The sequence below is a fragment of the Dipteris shenzhenensis genome, chromosome 10, assembly GCF_047967505.1.
Source record: "Dipteris shenzhenensis isolate YYH24624 ecotype China chromosome 10, Dip_SZ_1.0, whole genome shotgun sequence".
Taxonomy (NCBI): Eukaryota; Viridiplantae; Streptophyta; class Polypodiopsida; order Gleicheniales; family Dipteridaceae; genus Dipteris; species Dipteris shenzhenensis.
Genome location: NC_141605.1, coordinates 7,499,232 through 7,522,407, shown reverse-complemented (window position 1 = coordinate 7,522,407; position 23,176 = coordinate 7,499,232). Strand labels below are relative to the sequence as shown.

Genomic DNA, 23,176 nt, shown 5'->3' with positions numbered 1-23,176 from the left:
CTATGCTTGAAGTACTATTCAATTTATTTTTCTAAAACATCAGAAGTAAACTGTATTTCACATGAAAGACATTTATATCATAATATCTATTGATCATTACTGCAAGGACAAAACAAGATATATAAAGATGAATCCAAGAACATGCGCAAACTCATCTATTGAGAACACAACAAATAGTGCAGTTTCAATCTCATGACAGTCACAAGGTTGAAACCATAAACTCCATCACACATAGCTAAACATGCTCTCACACATATATATCCATGCATCCACACAGTTGAGCATCCAGATATACAAAATTCTTGGTACTCAGTTTCCGGAGATGAAGGGCAGACTCAGTCATGACAAAGGCTAGCATTAAAGGAGAAGGCTAATCAAAAAAGTAGTCCACATTCTTTTCATTCAAGCTACAACTTCTTGTGAAGACTATAGTTTTTTTTCTCTCCCAAACAAGCAATTCTCAGCAAAAGATGCTTAGAAAAGATAGCAGATAGGGCAATGCACCACTAAAGATGGAACGAATTTATTGCAACATCAGCAAGCCGCAACATGGACGAAAGCTAACCTGAAATTTGCACGTCTGTTAGTACAGCAGAAGCATATATCTAGATGAATCCAAGATCCTGCCAAAAACTCATCCTTTGAAAACATAACAGACGGTTCAGTTTTTATTCATGACAGTCACTCACCACCTTGAAACAAGACATAACCAGAAAAGCAACAGACTGCTGATTGTTGCCTGGACAGCAGCATGTACTATTCAATAACTGGAAGCTAATCTTTGTGGCTGTGATATTGCGTAATCAGAAAAGCAACAGACTGCTGATTGTTGCCTGGACAGCAGCATGTACTATTCAATAACTGGAAGCTAATCTTTGTGGGTTGATATTGCGTAAATGAGAGGGTACCCAAAGCAACCTTCATCTATCCTACTCATTGTCCAGGAAGTAAAACAGCATTAGAAATGATAACCATGTTGGATATGCAAAGCCTAGGAGGTCACACCCATTAGCAGCTCAAAAAAAAGCCTCATCTTCAAAGAAGGTATAGCAAGGTCTGCAACATCACCAAGAATACAGTGCAGTAGCCTAAAGACAACCTGCACCAGCAGCGAAGAGTGTAGCAACTTGTAGAAATAGAGAGCACCCTGGACAGCAGTTTTGTACCTCATGGAGGGAGTAACACCTCTAGACAGCTCATGGAAGAGTAGCCGCAGACCTATGTAGTTTTTGGGAGAATCTGTGCAGCTCCTTGCAGGTCATGGACAAGTGCTGCAGCTTCTTGCAAGTCATGGGTGAGAATGCAACACTTTGCAACTCCTGGAATAAAACTTGCATCTCCTTGCAGAAAAAAGGAGAGAGGATGCAGCTCCTGCAGCTCATCAGTGGTGCAGGAGAGAAAAAATGGTGGGAGCAATGGGCTCAAGTGTTCATGGGAGCTCTCCCACATGCCAGGCAAGTTCATTCCCCTCCTCGTGTCGCTCCTGTCATGTGTCACTGCTGGAGCCTGGAATCAGAGTTTCGACCTGCGTCTCGATTACAGCTTTCTATTTTTGGACTCCTTAGCTTCTGATTTGTCATCGTACTTTGTATCTCTTTCTTAAATTTAGTATTTATATTTATTGCCTATCTCTGCAATTTGGCATCAAAGAGAAAAGTCCAAATTTAGCAAGTTTAAAAAATAGTAAGCCTATTTAACAGGTATGCTTAAATTAACTAAATGGATTTAACAGGTATGCTTAAATTAACTAAATGGATTTATTGACTATGCTTGCAACATCGTAGAAAAATACCGAGCTTTCATAAGTATCTAAAACTAATTTTGAGAAAAATAAATTATTTTTAGGCTCTATCTGGCCAAAATAATCTCTTGATCCATAGTCGTTTATATTTTGTGGACACAATTAGTGATTGTGTTCTTCAGATACGTGTAGATGAATAGCATGCCTGCACTGGGATCCAGGATAGTGGAAAACAAGAGTTCCTTTGTGAGTCACCCCACTGCTTTTGTTATAAGACTCGGATTGGTCTCCAGATTCGAGGGACCTGGGTCTTTAGTGTCTCCAGACTCGGATTACAGCTCATGCATTTAGAAGGATAACTTCCAAGACAGTAAATGGAAAATTAAGCTGCTGAAAATATTTCCAAATATACAAATTTAGTCCTCATATGTTCTTTACTCTCCCCACACGAATGTCTGAAGTGGAAAGGATCGGTTTATTGATACAGGTCATGCATTTAGTAAGATATACTGAAGAGAACCTGAACCTCCTTACAGCTTATGCTTCAGATCAAGAAGCTCAGAAAGTGTAACAACCGAAAAGCCTCGCTTTTTAAGATTTGGCAGAAGAACGCGTAAAGCCTGAAGTTGACAATCATTCATAAAAAAGAATTTGTAAGATTGCAAATTTTCTCCAATAAGTAGAGTTCTATTTATCCTACTTCCCCAGCCCCCCGCCCCCCCCCCCCCTTCTCTCCCCCGTTCCTCTCTCTATCAGTCAAAATATTTATCAGGGGAGCTTAGATGCAGCTTAAATAACGCACATGCCAGGTCCACAGTCAGCAATAATGAAAATGCTCGCTAGACATGGTCAGAGATGTCTAAAATTAGAAATGTGAGCATACTGCTCACGTGGAGGCGACCACAATGTAGTAGTGGTAGAGGATATGCAAAAGCGTGAGACCAACTCACCACTCTCGTTGACAGAGGGGGGACCATGCCTTCCTCATTGACAAGGTTTCCCCAACCTACAGGATACAGGGACAGAATTCAGAGGACTGAGCTACATGAGGCGATCCCACCTGCTCGGCATCATCCCCTCTCTTCTCAAGAGGATGGAGTGTGGGAGACAATCTAGTATAACGGCCTGGAACATCTGGGTTACGTGCTGCAGCCTATTGATGGGCAGGCATGGTATTCCGCCCGCAACCACTCTGGTTGCCATCTGGCAAGATATCATGTACACTACATGCCACGTGGGAGCGCAAAACATCGGATTCTAGAGTGTCCCCGCCAAAAGGTGGGACTATTTCTGCAAGGCTTCGCTTTTTATATTTTATGCCGCAAGGGATTCGCTAGTTGTATAGTCCTCCTCCCTGGTTGTTAGCCCTTGTTCCAAAGATTCCCAAGGCAATGAGTTGGGTTCTCCGGAAACAAGATGGTTTTCTTTCAACCTTGTTCGGCTTTTGTTTCCCATGGTTAGCATCGTAGGGATACCTGACTCATATGGTTGATTCCTCCAAGCATTAATAGAAAGTTCCTTTCTCTGTAAAAACTCACCAACCCACTTATGAGTTTTGCGTGTTCTCCCATTTGGATAGACCTTGGCTCGTCGACATATTGCTCTTGCCATTTGTCGCCGATGTCCCTCCTTGTGGAAGTCTATGCCACATCTCTTTTGGCATTTCCTAGAATCCCATGACTTCTTGCTTTTGCTTCAGCATTGGCTTCAGGGTTGTTCCCCTACTGGTCGTTTTTGGCAAAGCTATTTTGGCTGTTCGGTTTTCATCCTATCAAGCAAGGGTATGCTCTTCTCTTCTATTGGGTTCATTACTGGACTTTATGGAAGAATCGCAACCATAGGGTCTTTGGTGATCCGTCTCTAGCTAAATATCTTCTCTTTGGGTTTGTTAATGGACTTTATGGAAGGATCGCTACCATAGGGTCTTTGGTGATCTGTCTCTAGCTAAATATCATCTTTCCTAGGCATCACTGAAGCAATCTTTTAATAATTGCCTCCGCACGTGGGTCTGGATTATCCTTCCTTTTTGTCATCAACATAGATCTTTTGAGATTATATTGGGCTGTCCCTTCCTTGGGGACTATTTTTCTAATATAAATACAATTGGATGTCAGCCCTAAAAACAAATACGTGTGTGGGTGTCTGTGTGTGCGCACGCGCATTTGATCTATGACACGTTCTCCATTTTGGTCTATGGTAGGGGAAATGGTTGAGGCGAATTTGGGATTGCAAACTTCCGTTTTGTCAGTAGGTTTTCTTTTGGAGAGTTCTCCTTGGGGTTCTTCTGTTTGGACAAATATTGGCTCAACATCACATTGCTCTTGCTGTTTGTCGGTGATGTCTATCTTTTCTAGAATCTATGCCTCATTTGTTTTGGCATTGCCTAATCCTCAACATTCCTTGTTTATGCTTCAACAACGATTTACGGCTCATTTTCCTACTGCTAATTTCGCCAAGCAATTTTGGATCTTCAATGTTCATCCTATGAGGGAGGGATTTGATCTTTCCTTTCATTGGGTTCGTTTGGGCACTATGGACTCTATAGAAGGACCATAATCATAGAGTCTTTGATGACCCTCCCCTATATAAGTATCATTTCTTTCGTGCTTCCATACAGCAATCATTTTTTGATTGCCTACATGCACGGGATCTAGATTAGTGTAGATTTCCTAGAAGTCCCTAGGGGCACATTCTAGGTGCATCCACTAGGACCAAGGGTAAAACTAAGGCATTATGGAGGGGTCCAAAAGTTGGGCCCAAGGGGATTCAAGTGTGTCATTGGTAGAGTGGGTTAGAGCATAAATGAGGTGCCACATGGCAACCTCACATGCATCCCACCTACCAACCTTCTCCAAGGTTTGTACCTTGGAAGGGAAATGTGTGACGATTTTTGTGAGTTGGGCACGTTTTACGAGATGCCCTACAAATCCGTGTAGAAGGGCATGCATTCCAAGGCTTGACTCCTTGCATCTTTGACCTGTGTGCACCCCGAGGCAGTCCGTATGGCTGTACGGACTGCAGGAATTGCATTCAAAGTGTCTGTACCTACTGTAAAAGCCTTTCAACGCTGCTGTACAGAACAATTCCCTGCTGTACGGATGATTCCATGCTGGCTGAACAGGTCTTTTATTGTTGCTGCTGAACGGGTTGTTTGGGCACTCTTTCCAAGGCTTGTACGATGGTTTTGCTTCACCCACTTCGAGGTTCTGGCTGCTGGTTGAACTTGTTTCCTCCTACCCGGTGGTCTTCTGCACACCTGAGCTTCTTCATCCCCTTTCTTCTGAGCTTCCAGTCTTCTCATTCTCTCTCTTTCTCCCTCTACCCCGTGGTTTGAAGTCACCTGCACTCTGCTGGGGACCTGGACAGAGGAAAGGTGCGAGAGCAGAGCTTGCCCCTCTTCCACGGACAGCGGGTATAGTTGTTCTTACTTCCCCTTTGTTTTCCTTTTGCAATTTTCAAGTTCCTTGCGGTGCATTTGTTGTTTGGATCTTCCTGTGTACCTTACAAGCTTAAGCAAACACTCAATTACAAAGGGTGTGCCTCGGAGACTGCCAGAGGGGCAGTGTATCATATTTGGATGCCTTGAGGCTGCTTGAGCATTTGAAGAGTGTATGGATGCCTTGTTACTCACAATTGGTTACAGTCTTTGGGGAACGCCTTAGTTTTTCCTTGATAGATGGGATCTAGTGGTGTACTTGAGTTTGATGCCGTGAAGCCAAGGTCTGGCTTGACAGAGAAACTACAGGACTCATCAGTACAAGGGTGAGCCGTTGTTGTAAAGCAATTTCATTTTCATAAGAATTAAATAAATACCGAAAAGGGCGCCATGGTACTTGGGGCCAGTGGGTATCTCATGTGATGTGTCTTTTGAGCAAGGGCATTACAGCCTCCATCTCGTTATTATCCATTTATTTCTAAGTGTTTTTCAAAGGCAACTAATTAATAGAAGTGATTGGGGATGAAGCAATGTGGCTGTGAAAGGAATGAATGCTACGATAGTTACGGTTTACTGCCCTTTAGGTAACTGAAGGCCGGGCAAGATGGTTCGGGACTGCATTATAGACAGTTTTGGAATTCTCTTTCTCACATGCTTCAATCTTTCTTACCAGTACCAAAGTTAGAGCTCTCTTATCGTCTTACGGATTGGGTTCTATATTGTCAGGATTCAGGCACTCGTCCTCTACTCTTGGCTAATACTACAGTGCCCAGTTTGTATAGGGTTTGATGCCTCCACTTTGGATTTCTAATCGGGAAAATCAGATTTGGTCTATGAATCATCATGGCACGTGGTGGCGCAAAAGATTGCGACAACTTTGGAGCTGTAAATTGCCTCTTTATCGACTAATGTTTCTATGGCGGATGATGCTAGGGATTATTCCAATTTGGCCAACTCCTAGCATGTAGACGTATTGCTCCTACTATTTGTCACAGATGTCTGCTGGCTCCTAGGGAATCCTTGATCCATCTCTTTTGGCATTGCCCTATCACTCATGACAAGAGCGTCTCCATCCAGATTCCTTGTGCTTCCTTTGGCAAGCTCTTCTAGATATTTGGCATTTATCCACCAAGGCATGAGTTTCATCTTTTCTTCACTTGGGTTTGATGTTGGGAACTCCAGACTCAGTGGAAGGACCAAAATCATAGTCTTTAGAGATTCCACTTTTTCCAAGTTTCCCTATTTCTACATGTCACTCAGGCAATCTTTTTATGACTATCTCAGTGCTCGTCAGATAGATTCCTTTGTCTACATGTCTTATGTTGAATATTTAGATGTTTGTGATGGCATGTTCCCTCTTTGGGAACTGCTTCTTGTAATATAAACAAACATGGATTTCACCAAGAAAAAAAAAAAAGTGTGTATAGGTATACATACATGCATTTATATATGTGTGTGTGTGTGTGATGCCAAAAAACACTCCAAGTGATCTTTCTTCACTAATGCAAACTCTTTCTTTGTATGGACTGGCTGCTGGCCTACACATTAATTTTCAGGAATCCCATTTGTTGCCTTTGCATAACTAGGATTGGTAAAGGCTACTATGGCTGGGGGAAATTGTTCCGCCAACTCAATTGATACGCCATCTTGGATATCCTTTAGGTTGGAGCATTACCTGCCGTCAACAGATTGACCGGGTTCTTGCTAAATTGAAGAAAAACTGGAATATTGGAAATTGACTACTTGGCCGTTGCATGTCCGAGTTCACATTGTTCAGTCTATTTTGGTGGCTTATATTCAGTTTTATCTGCCATTGATTTTTTTCACTAAGAAGAATTTGTCTTCCTTCATGTCCACCATTATGGAAATTTTATGGCGGTCAAAGCATGGCAAGAAAAGCTTGCGGATTCTTCCAGTACAGAGATTGTGCTCGCCCAAATTGCATGGAGGGTTGAATATTCTTAATATACATGTGCACATTTTAGCTCATAAAGACAAGATGATACTTCAGTTTCTTCAAGATGATCAGCCTTGGGCTGCTATGATGTGTTCCTTACTGGTTTACATTACTACTACTGCATTTGGTTTTTGGCGACCCACATAGTGGGATTTTCTCCTAGGTTGTATTGAAGGCAAAATCAAAGGTTGCCCTATGGTTTCTCAGATGTTTTTTGATTGGAAGCATATTCTTTCACACTTGGCATGGAATGGAAGAGACTCTTTACAGGGTAACTTTGTGCGAGTAGAGAGCATCCATTGGTCACGGGCTTTCTCTACTCCCTTGGCTTTGCAGGAGCCTCAACGTTCTTATTTTCTTAATTTAAAAGGGATTTCAGTTGTTGCAGATGTTATCAATGATGATGGCATTATTTTATCTTTCCCTTTGGCTGCTGCAAAATATGGTTTGGGCATGCACTATCGTCCAGTATGGCATGTCATTTCTCGAATGGTTCAGCCATTTCACACAGTACCGCCATTAGAGTTTCGAGACATGCTTCAAGATTGAACTCTTCTTCCTTTATATTCATCTATTCGTCCTTCGAAGCTGTCTCATATCACAGTCTCTTCTCTATATAAAGTTTTGTCATCACCACCTTGGGTGTCAAACGGAGCTAATTAGATTTGAGCATTGCATCGTCCACTCAAATGGTGGAGAAAGAGATTAAAGCAGATTTGGCACTCTAATCTTCCTTTACGCCAACAGGTGTTTTTTATGGTGTGTTCTGTTGGGGGTTGTACCGTCAAGACAGCTCTTATCTTGCAGAGGTATGGCTCCTGCGTCTGTCATCGGTCTTTAGCTCCCTGGGAATCTATATCTCATATCTTTTGGAATTGCTCTAAGACACAGAATTTCTTGGGTATTCTTCGCAACAAATTGAGATTGAGATTCTCTCAGGCTGTTTTTGGCAAGCATTTTTTGTTGTTTGGGATATATCCCAAACGGCTAGATTTCGATTTGTTCTTTACTTGGGTTCGCTACTGGGCACTCTGGACTCTCTGGAAAGCTAGAAATCACACAGTCTTTGGTGATCCAATGTTTTCTACTTTTGTCTTTTTCTGTCATTCCTTGCAACAATCGCTCTTCGATTGTTTGCAAACTCACTCCATAGATCAGGATGTATATTTGTCCTACATGGACATCTTCACTTGATGTATTATTTCCGCTTACCAGTTTTTTTTTTGCTGGCTATATTGTAATATAAAGCAATCAAAGATTTCACCCCAAAAAAAATGTGTGTGTGTGTGTGTTTCTTTAGATGTCAATTTTGACAAATCTAAATTACTTCCCCTGACACAATGTGATTGGCATTCTATTCTTTGGCCAAGTCAGGTGGTGCATTCCAAAGATGTAGTCAGGCATTTGGGATTTCCCATAGGATGGCATATCACCAGGAAGCAGCAGCTAAAATGGATCTTCCAAAGGCTTCAACACAAACTGGAATACTGGAAGATTTCTACTTGGCCTCTTCATGTCAGGCTCAGAATAGTACAGTCCATTGTAATGTCCTATGTCCAGTTCTATTTGCCTTTGATACATTGGTCCTCCAAGGATATTTTAGCCTTTATGTCTCAAGCTATGGAGATGTTATGGAGGACAAAAAATGCTACGAAAGCATTGAGACTGATGAAGATGGAAATGGTGTGCTCTCCTAGGATGCATGGTGGACTTAATGTCCTCGATATAAGATATCATGTGCTTGCAAGGAAGGCGACTATGCTGCACACTTTTTTCCACCAACAACAGCCATGGACTTATATGCTAGCATCCATGTGTGTCAACATGAGGACTTGTGCTTATGGTCATTGGACTACTGATCATTGGGAGGTTGTCATTGGCAGATTTGTAGGAAAGATACATGGCTGTCCTTTCTCTACTACTCTGATACTTGACTGGAAACAAGTACTTTCTCAGGTCAAATGGGCTCCTGATAATTGCTCGGGGACAAACTCAATGAGGAAAGGAAGTATTCACTCGAGTGCCATTTTTGCAATTCTGCTAACTTTACAGGAACCTGTTCGGGCCTACAATCTCATGAAATTGGGAATTAGATACATGCATGATGTGGTAGATGATCAAGGATATGTCTTATCATTTCCTCAGGCCACTGCTTCCTATGCATTGGGAATGCATCATAGGTCTATATGGAAGAAAATTGCTGATTTATTACATCCTTTTCTACCTGTTCCTCCTGTGGCTGACACTGACAGGCTTATGGATTGGCAATTGCAACCCTCTGCTACCTGCACTCATCCTGTTCCTCTTCCTGCCTTAACCTCCATCAAAGCCTATAGGCTTCTTCAGCCTGCTCCATGGATTCAGCAATATGCTAATTCTCTGTGGCATATAAGGAAGCCCCTCTCATGGTGGCGGAAGAATCTCAGGATATTATGGAAGTGTAAAATGCCATTGAAACAAAGACTTTTTCTTTGGAGATGTATGACAGGTACATTGTCAGTGGGGGTCACACTTGCTAAGCGTCGCATTGCACCATCCACATGCTTAAGATATCAGGCCACTTCAGAGACTGTTATTCATTTGCTTTGGCACTGCCCGTGTTCTAAGATCCTCCTCAGAAGAATTTCAGATTATCTTCGGATCCGTTTCCTGAGTCACAGATTTGGGAAACATTTCTGGCTCTTTGGCAGATTTATGAAGTCCTTGTCTCAATACTCACTATTTCTCTCTTGGGTGCGATATTGGGCTCTTTGGACAATCTGGATGTGAAGATCGTGGAAGAGAGGGAAGGAGTCTCACTTGCGGCTTTCTCACATGCACAATGGGGGAATACACACAAAGGTGGAGGCTGAAAACAGTTTTCCTCTTCTTAGTTGTGAAAGCCAAAAGAACTCTAGTACAAAGAAAATAGAAGAACCCTATATGTGGGTCTCAAACCAAACTCAACTAACTAAGGTGGCATACTAACTGAGCCACAAGCTAGAGTAGATAAGGATAGCTGTCATCCAGCTATTATTCGTGGACGGTGTACCAACCGCATCTCCAACTAACAAGTCGGTGACATAAATACACAACGGTCACCCTGGCATATCGCGAGTGGAGCTCGATATCTCAACACTCCCCCTCGAGCTCAATCTCAATTCCTGCACACCAAGCAGGTCTCTGAACTTGCGCAGCTTCTCTGCGCCCAATGCTTTCGTGAATATGTCAGCTACCTAATCCTCTGTGCTGACATAAACTAGATCAATAAGACCTAGTAACACTTTCTCCCGTACATAGTGATAATGCACCTCAATATGCTTTGTTCTAGCATGAAAGACTGGGTTCTTTGCCAAGTGTATGCTGCTCATGTTGTCACAATAAATGACAACTGGCCCATCTGTAGACTGATGCATATCATAGAGTAGCTTATGCAACCAAGCTACCTCACATGCAGCCATTGCTGCACCCCTGTACTCAGCCTCTGTGCTCGACAAGGCAACTGTAGGCTGTTTCTTGCTGCTCCAAGTGACTGCAGCACTCCCAAAAGAGAACACATATCCACTGGTAGATCGTCTATCAGAAATACTACCAGCCCAATCAGCATCAGTGTATCCATGCAACTGTATCTGAACCCCAGCCTCATAAAATAGTCCATACTGCAATGTGGACTTCACATACCTGAGTATGCGTCTAGCTGCATCCAAATGCGGTTTCCTTGGAGCCTGCATAAACTGACTTACCAACCCAACAACATAGCTCAAATCTGGCCTAGTAATAGTCATGTAAATCAAACTTCCTACTATGCGTCTGTACATAGTAGGGTCTTCCAGAAGCTCACCTGCATCTGCGCTCAGCTTCACATTCTGCTCCAAAGGAACTGAAATAGGCTTACAGCCTGTCATCCCATATTTGGACAGCATGTCCAATCCATACTGCCTCTGCAAGAGCTGTATCCCACTTGGTGATCTAATCACCTCAATGCCCAAGAAATAACGCAGCTCTCCCAAATCCTTCATCTCAAACTTCTGCCTCAATAGCATTTTCACATGAAGGATATCTTCATCACTATCACCTGTGATGATCAAATCATCAACATAAATGACAAGCAGCATAATCCCTTTCTCTGTTTTTCTCACATAGAGTGAGAAATCTGCCTTGGAAATCTGAAAGCCAATAGTGACAAGATACTGTCCTATCTTGTCAGACCATGCTCTAGGTGCTTGCTTCAAGCCATACAAGGCTTTCTTCAACCTGCAAACAAACTCAGGATGAATAGCATGAACATAACCTGCTGGCTGCTCCATAAAGACCTCTTATTGCAAATCACCATGCAAGAAGGCATTCTTTACATCCATCTGATGTAAAGACCATCCCTTTGATGCAGCCATAGCAATGGCTGCTCTTACGGTTGCCATCCTTGCAACCGGGCTGAAAGTTTCTTCATAGTCAATGCCATATGTCTGTGCATACCCCTTGACAACTAATCTTGCCTTGTATCTATTTACAGAACCATCTGCATTGTGCTTGATCTTATAAACCCACTTACAGTCAATTGCATTCTTGTCTTTAGACAAAGGCACCAATTCCCATGTAGCATTAGCATCCAAGGCATCCATTTCTTCATCCATGGCTTTCTCCCATTTTTCATTTTCCATGGCTTGCTCAAAAGAAGTGGGTTCTGGTTCTTGTATCACTTTGACCATATAGGCATAGTGAATGGCTGTAAATCCATCATATTTCAGCCTATCCACACGATACCTAACCCTGGTAGATCTGCGCAAAATAGGCTCACTTCCAGGTGCTCTCAAAACATCCCTGGTCTTCCTTACTCCAGGTGTAACAACAGAAGGAATACCCAACTCATCATCAATGCTCTGTTCTGAGCCACTGGATTCACCATCCACATAAGAGTGACCTGCATTCACATCAAACATGGGCTGATCTACCTTCTCTTTTCCTTTTTGTGATACCTGCATACCACTCTCTGCATTGCTTTGAGGAGATTCTCCTGATCTCAATCTGCCTGTCCATGGCGAAGTATGTGAACCACTACTAGAGGACACTCCAGGTCCACTAATATTTTGTGATTGCTGCTGTGAATTCTGTGCAACATTACCATTTTGTGCATCTACATCAATCATTACATTTACTGGTTTATACCAGCTGCTCATCTCATCAAAAACAACATCTTTGCTCACTGTGAACTTTCGTGTAGAAGGGTTATAGCATCTATACCCTTTCTGCTGCAGAGAATAACCAATAAAGACGCACTTCTCAGCTTTTGGATCCAACTTGGACCTCAACTCATCTGGCACATGGACATAGGTAATGCAACCAAAAATTTTCAAATGAGAAATATCTGGTTTCCTACCAGTATACATCTCCTCTAGCGTCATGCCATGTATTGCTGCAGTGGGAGTCCTGTTCATTATATAAACTGCTGTAGCAACTGCTTCAGCCCAATAATAATCTGGTAGATCTTTTTCATTTAGCATAGCCCGAGATACCTCTCCAATATGCCTGTTTTTCCTTTCTGCAATTCCATTTTGCTGTGGGGTATGACTGCATGAATATTGTTATACCATGCTCCTGCAAGAACCTTGCAAACTCATTTGAGAGGTACTCTCCCCCTCCATCTGACCTTAAGCATTTTATTTGCAGGCCTGTTTCTTTTTCAACCATAGCTTTGAAGGCTTTGAAGTGCCCAAACACTCCACTTTTCTTTTTCATAAAATACACCCAAAGTTTTCTGCTGAAGTCATCAATAAATGTGACAAAATAGTGACAGCCTCCAATAGATGCAGCTTTAGTAGTCCACACATCAGAGTGGATTAATTCCAATGGATTTTTACTCTCTTGAACATGCCTAAGGAAAGGTTTCCTTGCCTGTTCCCCAAATTGACAGGCTTCACAAACCTTGTGCATTTCTGCAACCTTGAATTTAGGCAATCCTGCAACAATATTTTGGGCTTGCATTGATTTAAGTCGCTGTATATTAACATGACCAATGCGTTTGTGCCAGATATCAATATCTGCAACTACACCGGTCCCATGTGCAAACATTGCTACACTCAATTCAGGCATGTCCGCATCCAACGTAAACATCCTGCCCTTCTTCTTTCCTTTTGCTATTAAGCGACCATTATTTTTCATATCCTCAACAAAGCATCCATGAGGATTAAATCTGACCTGCAAGCCCTGCTCAACCATCTGACCAACAGAAACTAGGTTCTTGGTGATGTTCGGGACATGAAATACATCAGACAAGTATTTCTTTTTTCCATCCTGCATAGACAAAGGAATTTTGCCAATCTGCACAATAGGATGTGCAGTATCATCACCAGTCTCCACAAATCCTGGTTTTTTCATTTTCCTTGCATCCTGCATCCATTCAGCATGACCTGTCATGTGGTTTGACGCACCTGAGTCAACATACCACACATCATTGCTTTCTTCTGCACTTGTCACAGAATTTGTCATATGCTGCACCATAAACAAATGCTCATTTCTGTCATCACCCTGTCTACTAGAGGATGCATAATTGCCTTGCTGCAATTTTCCATTCATAATGTCATTCTGCTTTTTGTAGCAGTCTTTAGCCATATGCCCCATTTTACCACAATAGTAGCATTCAACATTGCTGTTTGCATTTTGGCCTCTCTGGCATCCACCACGACCTCTTTGGCTTCCCCTGCCTCTAGAGTTACCACGTCCTCATGCATAGGACTGGTTTTCTTGCGTTTGCTGCATATTCTGATTTCTACCACGGCCTACAGATCGGCCTCCTCTACCTCTGCCTCTACCTCTGCCAGCATTTGAGTAGAAGACAGTTTCTTTTGAAGTTCCTGCTGAAGAAGATGCACCCCCATTTCTTTGCTCTTCAAAAATTAGAAGAGCAATCAACTCCTCAAAATCAGAAAATTTTTCACGGACGGCAATGAATGTCCGGAACTGTGCATAATCCTTTCCTAGACCATTCAAGGTCACAGAAACTAAATCGTCATCATCCACTGGCGACCCAATGGAAGCAAGTGCATCCGCAATTTTCTTCACCTTCATGTGGTAGTCATTGATGCTCATATTTTCTCTCTGCACATTGTGCAGCTCCTGCTTGAGCTGCATTTTCCTGGCTTGCGTATTTGTGCTGTACATTTTTGCCAAAGTATCCCATGCCTCCTTTGGCGTACTTGCATCCTGAATATGCACAATCATGGAGTCCAAAATACTGATAGACAGCCAGTACATAACTTTCCTGGCTCTCTCATGCCATCCTTTGAATGCCTGCATTTCCTGTTGATTGGGAACATTAGGAAGAACAGGTTCTTCTTCATTTCCTATAATGAACTCCCAATAGCCTTTTCCCATCAAGAAATTCGTCATTCTAAACTTCCATGCCTGGAAGTTGTTCTTGTCAAGCTTTTCAGTGACAATCTGTGAAAGAGAATCAGATGCCATTATAGAACACTGCAAAATATTCTGTCACTGCAAAAAACACAGCTTTTGCCTCACACGGGCAGATCTGCAAAACTGATGAAAGTGGTATTTCACCACACAGTCACTTCCTAGTGACGATTTTGCATCAACAGGCAACAAGCATGAATCTGCAACTCCCAATGTCTCTGCGCACAGGCATACGATGCCATTTCTGCGGCAACTTTTCACCGACCTGCATAACAGTGGTCGCACAGCAAAAACAGGGCCTTTTTCTGAGTGCCTGCGGAGAACTTCCGCCTCCAAAACGGGCCCCGAAATGACCTCGAATCAGAAAAATAAAGTCACCAAGAGCTTCGCCTTTTCTCGCAGCATATAATGCCCTCTCGCCACACCGCAAAGGGCGTCTCAATCTGAGACAGTGCACTCTTGCACTTCCAGCTGTGCTACCTGCAGAGATTTTCTTCTCTCCCAAACTCGAAAAAGGAAAGCAACACTGGTCCTCTTACCAGGACACTGCGAACTTGGTTTGCTTTCTTGAGCTCCTTACCACGAACAAAGCTCTGATACCATGTGAAGATAGTGGGAGAGAGGGAAGGAGTCTCACTTGCGGCTTTCTCACATGCACAATGGGGGAATACACACAAAGGTGGAGGCTGAAAACAGTTTTCCTCTTCTTAGTTGTGAAAGCCAAAAGAACTCTAGTACAAAGAAAATAGAAGAACCCTATATGTGGGTCTCAAACCAAACTCAACTAACTAAGGTGGCATACTAACTGAGCCACAAACTAGAGTAGATAAGGATAGCTGTCATCCAGCTATTATTCGTGGGTGGTGTACCAACCGCATCTCCAGCTAACAAGTCGGTGACATAAATACACAATGGTCACCCTGGCATATCCCGAGTGGAGCTCGATATCTCAACACTGGAGTGAGCATAATTTGGCATACTTGGGTCGGCAGATTCACAAGTCATATGAATCTTTCCGAGCCTCATTGCGGCAATCCTTATATGATGCCTGCCATGAGGGTGATATGGATGCTTCTTGCATACAGCTTTTCTTTTTATGCTTCTGAACTTTGGGATGCTCTCCATTTTGGAGACCTCCCATCATGTAAATTGATGATCATATAAATATATGCACTGGATATTACCAAAAAAAAAGTTGTGTTTCTTTAGACTATTCTCATTGTAAAAACTTCTTCTTGATATAAATACAATGGTTTCACCACAAAAACAAAAAGAGTGTATAAATTGTCCAGACATGTTGCTCCACCTGTTTGTCACAGATGCTTTGCTCCACGAGAGTCAGTGCCTCATCTTCTTTGGCATTGCTCTCACACACGTGACTTTTTGGGATTGTTGCGCCAGCGTTAACAAACCAGATTTCCCAGTGCTGCTTTTGAAAAATCTTTCAGGTTATTTGGGATTCACCCACACAGATAGGGTTTTCATTTGTTTTTTGTATGGGTTCGGCAGTGGGCACTATGGACTCTCTGGAAAGATAGATATCATAGAGTCTTTGGTGATCCCATTATTGCCCTATACTCTTTCTTCAGGCACTCTTTGCAGCAATCTTTTTTTGATTGCTTGCAAACAGGGACTATGGCTTCACAATGTCCTTTGCGTGTGCAAAAAATGCCACAAGACACTATGCCTACACAAATGCAAAATTAGGATACTGGTGGGTCTTTTGTAATAAAAAACAAAGCCACTAAACAGGTTTATGCAGCACAAGACAAAGGTAAAGCACTGATTGTTTCTCATGGGAATGCTCCTGTCTTGCTGCCCTCCACTTCTCAATCAAAAGGAAAAAAGAAAACTTCACAGGAAGCTTGGCAGACTCCGAGGAAAACTATCACAGTCAGGAGGCCTTTACCTCCCCGCACATGGAATGGTACTTCCTCTAATGGTCATACCCCTGAAGAAAATTCAGGTGTTGGCATTACTTGGGCTGCTGTCACAGCCAGTCGCAAACTTTTCCCTAAAGAAGACATTGTGGGTTTGCTGTCCTCTCAACAGAAGTCTTTGTTACCTCAGGATAGAGGCCCTGATCCTGAGGTGGATATGCAGATTTGACTCAATCTTGCTTCAGCTGTATATATATTGAAAATATGCTGTCACAAATCAAATGTTTGACACTTAATGTAAAGGGTTTGTGTGATGCTAGGAAATTGAAGTTAGTTTGGGTGTATCTCAATAATTTGCAGCCTGATATAGTGGCTCTACAAGAGCAAAATCAGCATATGTATGCGGGCCAACATGGTCACTTTCATGGCTATGACATTTTCTATGCTGGACAGCATTCTTTTTCATGTGTGATCTTCGGGGTGAAGCATGATCTTCAGCCAATTGTTGCCTTCAATGATATTCAACGTCGATGGATTGTTATATAGTGTCTTGTTCAAGGAGAGATTTTTGAATTAGCTTCAGTTTATGCCCCACAATCATCTCGTGGTAGAGGATATGCAGCGATATCCGTGGTGACATCATGCTTTTCTCTATGGGGACTTTAATAATGCCCCACAACTGGGAGAATACATCTGGTCGAACTCATATGTTGGCCTTTGAAAGGGATCATTGGTCTTAGCTATTGCTACAGCTCAGTTTGGCTGATCTCTAGAAGGTTTTGCAACCTGGTTTGCCAGGCTATACATTTCAACATAATGCACAATCCTCTTATCAGGCATGCCTAGATCGTTGGTATAGGTTAACCCGCAACATTATGATAATCTTACTACCAAAATGTGGGTGGATTATGCTTTTACGCATTCTGACCATGCCCCTTTATGGCTGGGGATTTCTTTGCATAAAATGCCAGATGATAGACTCTCACAAAGAAGGCTGCTCATTATAAACAATAGTTATAAACACTACAAGGCCATGGTTTATGATGCTTGTCAGCCTCTTTTATCTCAGAGTCACATTGATATGGAATATGCTTGGGATGCTTTTGTTGCTAGAATGCAATCCGTCATTCAGGACTATGGCAAAAACTACATGAAGATGTTGAGAGACACTATTGCTCATGCAAAAATTAATTGCCAATCTTTGACTAAGCTTAGTCATTTTCGGTCTCTCTCTGGGGAAGAAACCACATCTCTATGTCAGGCCAGATACTGTTTGCAAAGCAATGATTACATAAATATCTAAATAGGAGACAAGAGCAAGACAAAGAGCTTTTCTGGACAAAGGTTGTTCATCCAAAGAATTCTTTAAAAGCTTGCATTCCAAGAGGCAATCTCCTGATATTTGCCGAGCTCTTATGCCTAATGGGGCTTTTTTTTTTTTTTCCCAAAAAGAGACTTCTATTAAGTAATAAAGAAAACCGTTAGAGCAAGCTCCATACGGGATACACCATGCAATGCATGAAAAGCTCAAGAGCCAAAAAGAAAGAATTGGGGCTGATAGTGCCATCTCAATCCAGTAGAAACCTCCGAGAAAAGGGAGAACCCTTCCAAACTCGAAGAAATACAGTCCTTCTAGAAAAGGCTGCCCGTGAAGGGCCCTGCATGCTAGCCCAAATGGCTATCAAAGTGTGAACCGTGTCAGTCCAAATACCCGTGAACACCTGTGAAGGGTGTATCTGGGTGCCATCCAACGCCTCTGTACATCTGGCTCTCCAAATGTGCCAAGAGGCAATGCTAGCCAAGATCTCCCAAGAGGTGTCCATTAAAGCATGAGAAGCCTTGAAGGGAGTAAGTGATACATCCTAAAGAGAGCAGGGCTCTATTACTTGCCGGCGGACCGAGAGTGCCCAAGAAGAAGGCTCACCCTCATAAAACACCTGGGGCCCAGTAATGGATAACCATGTGACCGAGCCCCAAGTCATGAAGAAAGGGGAAGTATGAAAAATGATGAGTATCCTCGCAACCCCTTTCCAAATAGTCCTCGCCTGACTGCAGTCCCAAAGGCAATGTCGCACTGACTCCTCTGCAAAATGACAGCGAGGGCAAGTGGAATCAGCCCCAAAACGTGATCTCCACAGGTTCACTGCAATCCCTCCATGAATAGAAAGCCAAAAGAAAAGAGTGATCTTTCTATTTCTGAGGGATTTCCACAGCCTCCTCCAGAAATTCCTACGCAAATCTACAGTGATGAAGAAGCTGTCCTAATGGGGGGCTCTGTGTCATGTGCACGGATCGGTATCTGACGTGTACTATGTACACAGAACTAGCTCAGGTTAGCCTGGGGAGGCTTAGAGCTAGGCAGGCTTGATTCTCGGGTTGAGTGGCAAGGGTACGAACTATTTATAGGTCTTCGCTATTTTTGGCGCCGGGGCCCGAGTCTATAAAAGAGGCCCAGGGGGTTCAGTTCTCAGTGCGCAGTTGGGAGCAAGTCTCGTTCCCAGGTGCTAGGTCTGATCCTGGATTGTGTCGCGGACGCGCGCCTGCATCTTAGCGTAGCCCAAGGCCCAGTGGCAGATCCAGGGCTTCACAGCGCCACCTGGTGGTATGGGACACCAGGCTGGTTGGGATCTGATTGGGAGTTCGTGCCAGTAGCTCAGCTCGTGGCTCGGGGGGACATCTTCTGATTCGGGATCACATCCCGTAGATGTCACGGTTGGGTGGTGAGCAGCCTGCTCAGTTCTGATGTTGTGTGTGGTTATTTTGCAGATCAGGGGTTTCAGGAGTGCTGGGATGTGTCAGTTGGTATCAGAGCCAACTCCTGAGGTAGGAACTTCTGATACGAGAAATTTGACGGATTTCTCTTCCAGGTATGCCCTGAAATTCGAGATTTCTTGCTGCGTGTTTTGCTGTTTACCTGGAGAAGGAGGGGTGAAGAGATATCTGGAAAAGGCAGGAAGAAGGAGAGACCTGATTACGAAATTACTGAAGAGTCTACGTGAGAGAGGGAGTGAAATACTAGCTAGGAGAGAGTGGAAGAGAGGCGAAACAGGGCTGATAAGTAGGCGATGGAATCGAGATGCTGGTCAGGGCTGCGCAGAGGTAAGTGCCGCTGGTAGGAGAGGCTGAGGAGTTGCGCCATCTGTTGGTGCAGAAAGCGGCCCAGGCAGGGGGTGCGTCAAGCTGAGCAGGGGCGGTCGATGGCATCTAGGGGTGGCTGAGGTGCGAAAAAGCACCACCTTCCAAGCTTGGAAGGTGGCGCAGGAAAAAGCATCGACCCTCCAAGATTGGAGGGTGTGCATGCTAATTTTGGCCCCAAGCCCCAATTTTGGGAGGCCAGCTTTTCTGGAAAGCGTGGCTGGGCTTTTCTAGGAAGCACAGCCTCCAGAATAGCTGGGCTATCTTCTATAAAGACTGGCGAGACCTTAAGTCCAGCCATATCCTCAAGCCTGACAGCGCAAGAGCAGCCTGCCCCTACCAGAATTCCGCCATCTAGTTACGGCTGCAACAGCAGCAGCCCTGCGACCTGCCTCTGCCTGAGATCCGCCTCCACGAAACGGCTGCAACAGTAGCAGCTGTTCCGTACTGTACGGCCTGCAGCGGACCTGCAACAGGACCTCATCCCCTACGCGCGCTGATCGTTGGTGCACGATATCTTCTGGTTCCAGTCAGCTTCTCTGATTTCGCCATATCTTGGAGGGACGGTTTCTTTCCTCTACTCTTCTCCTTCCAGTTTCGATTCTCCCAGCTATTTCTCTCAGCCTGTAATCGAGTTAGTATTCAGCCATGTCTGATGCTCCGAATCCCGAGTTCACTATGGGAGAGCAGGAATTAGACTACACTCCAGTAGGAGAGGATGATCAGGGTCTCTATGACGACCTGATCACTAAGAAAGCCTTCAGTGAGTTCACGACTGCTCTGGATGGTAAATTTGAGCAGGTCAACGCTAATCAATCGGGGTTGACACAGCAACTCCAAGGGATACAAGCTACTTTGACTCTTCTGGCTAGCACGGTTCAGGCACTCACGCATGTGGATGCCATGGCCTCCGTGCTAGGCCCGAATATCACTCCGGATCCCTTTCCAGGTGACCAGAAATCAAGAACAAAGGAGGTGGTTGACACTTGGTTGCACAAGTGGCAAGTTCACTTCCAATTTCACCCCTATCCAGACGAGAAAAAGATTCAGCTAGCAGCGGGGTTTATGTCAGGTAAAGCCTTGCTTTGGTGGAAAGAACTCCAGCCTAAGCCTGATACTTGGACAGAATTTGAGGGTATCTTCAGGAAGGAGTTCCTGAAGAAGGAAGATGACTACGATATCGTCGGCAAGCTCAAAGCCCTCGATATGTCAAAATTGAACTTAACTTTTGAAGTGTATCTTCAGAGATTTAGGGATCTGCAAACCAGGGCCACTAAAATGGATCCTGTAACCTTGTTAGGTTTTTTCGTGGATGGTTTGCCAGACTCCTATAAGTTACAGATTAAGAATAACAAGTGCACAACATTGCAGGAGGCCATGACATATGCGCGCATATATGATGATACCATGGCCGGAACCAAGGCAACCACAGTTACCGAGACCAGCGGAAAGAACAAACGCAAGTTCTTTCAGCATGCGACTGGTATTGGGGAGACGAAGTCTACGGACAACGCCTCCAGGAAAAGCTTAACTCCTGCGAAGAATGGTAAGGCCCGTTTCCTTCGCACTCTCAGGCTCAAGAAAGAGGGCCGGTGTTTTTATTGCGAGGAGCGGGGCCACACGAAGAATGAGTGTCCTAAGCGGAAGAATCAGAGATTGGTGCTAGGACCGAAGCTCCAGGCAGGTCCGCGTACCGCAGCCAAGGGAGCCAACCAGGTTACAATGACAGGTATTTCAGTAAATGTCATTACCTGCCCCCTTTCTTGCAATTGTACCTTTAATACTTCGTTGTTTGGTTCCCATGATCTTTTCCGAGTTTATGGAGAAGTTAGGGACCAACGGGTTCACATTCTCTTTGATCCGGGCAGCTCTCACAATTTTGTTAATTACAAATTTGTGCAGAAGATGGGGCTGTCCACAGTACCTAGCGACCACACCTACGAGGTGCAGCTTCCAGCCGGGAAGCAGTTTTGGGATCGCAAGGTTGAAGCGCTTCCCATCCGGATTCAAGCCTACACAGGAGCTCTCACATGTTACGTTATGCATTTAGAGCATATAGACTTGCTGATCGGGATAGAGTGGTTTAAAACCCACAATATCCAGATTGGATGGACGGAGCATACGCTTTCTTTTGAAGACAAAGGCACCCAATTTTGTATTCAGTGTGATAAGATTATCCCTTCTCAGGGCCCTCTTGTATCTGCGATGCAGCTTCGGAATATATTGAACACTTCTCATTATGATGTCTATCAGTGTGTTTTGATTCCACTTTCTTCATTTATTGTTTCAGTAATTAACAAAAATGAATTAAGTGTGTTTGAACACCGAGAATTGAGACCGTTGTTAGATAATTTTAAGGACGTATTCCCAGCTCAGCTGCCGGAAGGGTTACCTCCAGAAAGGGCAGTAGATCATCGCATAGACTTAGTCCCAGGGGCTCAACCTATCAGTATACCACCGTATAGGATGAGCCAGGTAGAGGAGGATGAGTTAGCTATCCAGCTTCAGGATTACCTGAATATGGGCTATATCCGCCCAAGTAAATCTCCTTGGGGTGCACTTGTCCTCTTAAGAAAGAAGAAGGATTCTTCCTGGAGGATGTGTATAGATTATAAACGACTCAATAAAGTTACAATTAAGAACCGCTATCCTTTACCTCGTTCTGATGATTTGATAGACCGTTTGGCCGGAGCGAAGTATTTCACTAAGATTGATTTGCGTACGGGTTATCATCAAATCCGTATCTATGCTAAACACATAGATAGGACCGCATTCCGGACTAGGTATGGTCATTACGAGTTCCTCGTATTACCTTTTGGTTTGACCAATGCTCCTGCTACTTTTCAGCAGATGATGAACGATTTGTTCAGAGATTATCTGGGCAAATTTGTTGTAGTGTTCTTAGATGATATCTTGGTATATAGTAAAACGCTTGAGGATCATATAGGACACCTTCGGGTTGTCTTACTTGTTCTAAGACAGCATAAGCTTTATGCCAAGATGAGTAAATGTGACTTCTTTATGAAGGAGATCATTTACTTAGGACACAAGATTTCTTCTGAAGGTATTAGCATTGATCTGGATCGTATCTAGAAGGTTTTAGAATGGCCTATCCCTCAGACTGTGAAACAACTTCGCTCTTTCCTCGGATTTACGGTATTTCTTCGGAAGTCAGTCCGTGATTATTCACAAATCACGGTTCCCTTGACCAACATATTGAAAGATCGTGGACGCAGGTCTACTCAGCCGATCCCTTGGAATGATGCAATGAACAAGGCTTTTGAAACCTTGAAGTTATCTATCAAGGAAGCACCCGTTCTTGCATTACCCGATCCTACCCGGCCTTATGTTTTAGAGGCTGATGCGAGCGATTATGCGATTGGGGCAGCTCTATTCCAAGAGGGCAGACCTGTAGCTTTTGAGAGTAAGAAGCTAGACGACACCCAGTATCGTTGGCCCACACTGGAGAAGGAACTTTATGCGGTAGTGTATGCTCTCAAGGTTTAGAGACACTACTTGTATGGTTCAAAGTTCCTTGTATTGACTGATCACCAGTCAATTAAGTATGTGTGTGATGGATCAGACTTGAGAGGAAGGAAAGCCAGATGGGCAGAGTTAATGCAGGATTTTGATTTCGAAATACG

The 23,176-nt window shown here is 43.7% G+C and overlaps 1 protein-coding gene across 4 annotated transcripts in view; it reads right to left on the bottom strand.

Moving 5' to 3' along the window:
• Nucleotides 1-320: 320 nt before the first annotated feature.
• LOC147897344 (uncharacterized) overlaps nucleotides 321-23,176 on the bottom strand; it is a 132,586-nt gene continuing 109,730 nt past the window's right edge. The window contains exon 9 of one of the 4 annotated variants that reach the window (XM_087380630.1): nucleotides 321-565. In XM_087380630.1, coding sequence (XP_087236756.1) covers nucleotides 524-565 — 42 coding nt within the window. In that variant the 3' untranslated portion in view covers nucleotides 321-523. Of the gene's footprint in view, nucleotides 566-889; nucleotides 1,632-1,787; nucleotides 2,362-23,176 lie in introns of those variants that run through there. The other 3 variants (XM_087380632.1, XM_087380628.1, XM_087380629.1) reach the window with 3 other exon arrangements.